Source organism: Belonocnema kinseyi, chromosome 8, assembly GCF_010883055.1.
Source record: "Belonocnema kinseyi isolate 2016_QV_RU_SX_M_011 chromosome 8, B_treatae_v1, whole genome shotgun sequence".
Taxonomy (NCBI): Eukaryota; Metazoa; Arthropoda; class Insecta; order Hymenoptera; family Cynipidae; genus Belonocnema; species Belonocnema kinseyi.
In genome coordinates, this window is record NC_046664.1 from 139,918,523 (window position 1) to 139,920,672 (window position 2,150).

General features: G+C 36.4%; 1 protein-coding gene across 1 annotated transcript; it reads left to right on the forward strand.

Annotated features, from left to right (window-relative positions):
* Window positions 1-1,288: 1,288 nt before the first annotated feature.
* On the forward strand, window positions 1,289-1,681 carry LOC117178726. Its single transcript, XM_033370157.1, has one exon. It carries the CDS (start codon window positions 1,289-1,291, stop codon window positions 1,679-1,681), a length of 393 nt encoding a protein of 130 aa, XP_033226048.1.
* The last annotated feature ends 469 nt before the right edge of the window (window positions 1,682-2,150 follow it).

Genomic DNA, 2,150 nt, shown 5'->3' on the forward strand with positions numbered 1-2,150 from the left:
TAATTAAACGAAAAATAGTAAAAGCAGGAACACCAGTAAATTTTGATGTCAGCTGTAATTTATTTGAAATCACCAGTCAAGGGATGAAAGAACTTTGGAGAAGTATACATAAATAAGTAAGTTGCGACGGAATATTAAGAATACCTTTCCTGTCAAACTCTGTCGTTGGCCAGAAAACAAAAATTAGAAAAAATCACATAGACGAATTTTCATTCAGTTCGTCAATTGAAACTTCACCCAAAAGGTGCACTAAACTTGTTTTCAAAACTGGTGCCAAACAATTAGTAACTTTTGCAGTAACCACCATCAATTTGACAGAAGGATATAAGCACTTAATACCAACAAGTCCAGGCATATTTTTGGGAAAATTTTTAGCAACCGTAAGACAAGGTAATATCCGAGTCTATTGCATGAATACTATTACTAGGAACGTAGAGCTCTCAGTTTTTCCCGTGACTTTATAAAAATTCAAGACTGTTGAATCAATTTATAAATCTGCGAGTAAAGACATTAACAAAGATTTGAATGCAGAAAATATTAAATACGGTTACGAAGTCAACCAAAATACTAACAAAAACAGTAATTAAGATACTAGTGAAAACGCTAAAAAATGCATTACTAAGAAAAACCGTGAAACTGTTCCCGCTCAAAGATTAAAAAAAGTACTACCACAACTTCACTTATTTAATTTAAAGAAAGAGGAAAAAGAAAGTCTTTTCAAAAGTATAAGAAAAATTCCTTCTCAATTCTTTTTGGAAGGAGACAAATTAGGTTGTACGAATGTTTTGAAACATAAAATGTAACCGTAGATGACACAGTCGTAAATAAACCAAACTAACGGTATCCCGCAGTACATAGAGAAGTAATAGCACAAGAGAAAAATATATTACAAGAAAAAAATGTGGTATCGCCTTCTAGCTCAACTTTTAACTCTCAGGTTTGAGTAATGCCGAAAAAGGCTGACTCTAAGGATAGCAAAAGGTGGCGAAGGGTCACTGACTATTGCGCCCTCAACAAAAGAACTGTCGGAGATGCTTACCCTTTCCCCAATATGACATCCACATCGGATCAGTTGGGTGGCTCTCGATATTTCACTGTGCTCTATTTCGCGTCTGGGTTTCATCAGATCGAAATCGATCCAGCGGACCGACAGAAGGCAGCTTTTTCGACCCATTTTTACCATCTTGAATTTAAAAGGATGCCTTTTGGCCTGTAAACAGCATCCGCCACGTTTTAACGAGTCATGGATATTGTTTTATCAGGGATGTAAGGAATTAAACTATGATATATGGACGATATTGTCATTTATGCGAAACCTGTACAAGAACATAATGAAAAATTCGAAAAATTATTAGGACGTTTGAAGTCTGCTGGACTTATTTTACAACCTGATAAATGCAGGTTTCTATGCAAAGAAATTCGATATTTAGGTCACATAATTTCTGAAGATGGGGTTAATCCAGATCCAAAGACGTCTCTAGGGCATCCTTATTTTTTTTTGCCCGCTGAGAGGCCAGGCCGTGTTAATGCCAATGCGGATGGGATTTTACGAAATCCAGTACATTTTAATGAGAAAAATAGTAAAGAGTATATTGGTGGTGCGGATGTTCATGACGATGCTGCAAAGGGCTGTAGGTGGAACATTAGCTACTTCTCCGGAAGCAATGTCCTCTACCACTAATATTCTATAGAAAAAGTTTTTGTTGTTCATTGTTGTTTTGAAGATTAGATAGAAGTGAATGAAGAATTTGTTGAGGAAGTTGTAGAAAGTTTGGTCTCAAAAACTAAAGACAGTTTATTCTCAGTGGTACATGAAGTTCCAAGTTTCAGTGATTGTCAGGTGGTAAACTCTGTATCCCAGCCTAGCTCCGATTGGTGCGGGTCCCGCCAGGGTGAGGACAAGACAGTAAGACTGTTGAGTGTTTCAATAAGGATTTTGATGATGAAGTTTTGATTGGAATGAAACAGAAAAGTTAAATGGAACTTGGGAAATTAAAAAAAAGGGGAGATGAGTTAAATAACGAAGACGTAAGACCTAAAAACGATTGAAATTGAACGAAAGCGCTTCTGTAGAGGCAAAACAAATTTTTCATGCGGGATCGAAACAGGGTAATCCGATACTTTCTCCATTATTTCAGTTGAATCGAGAT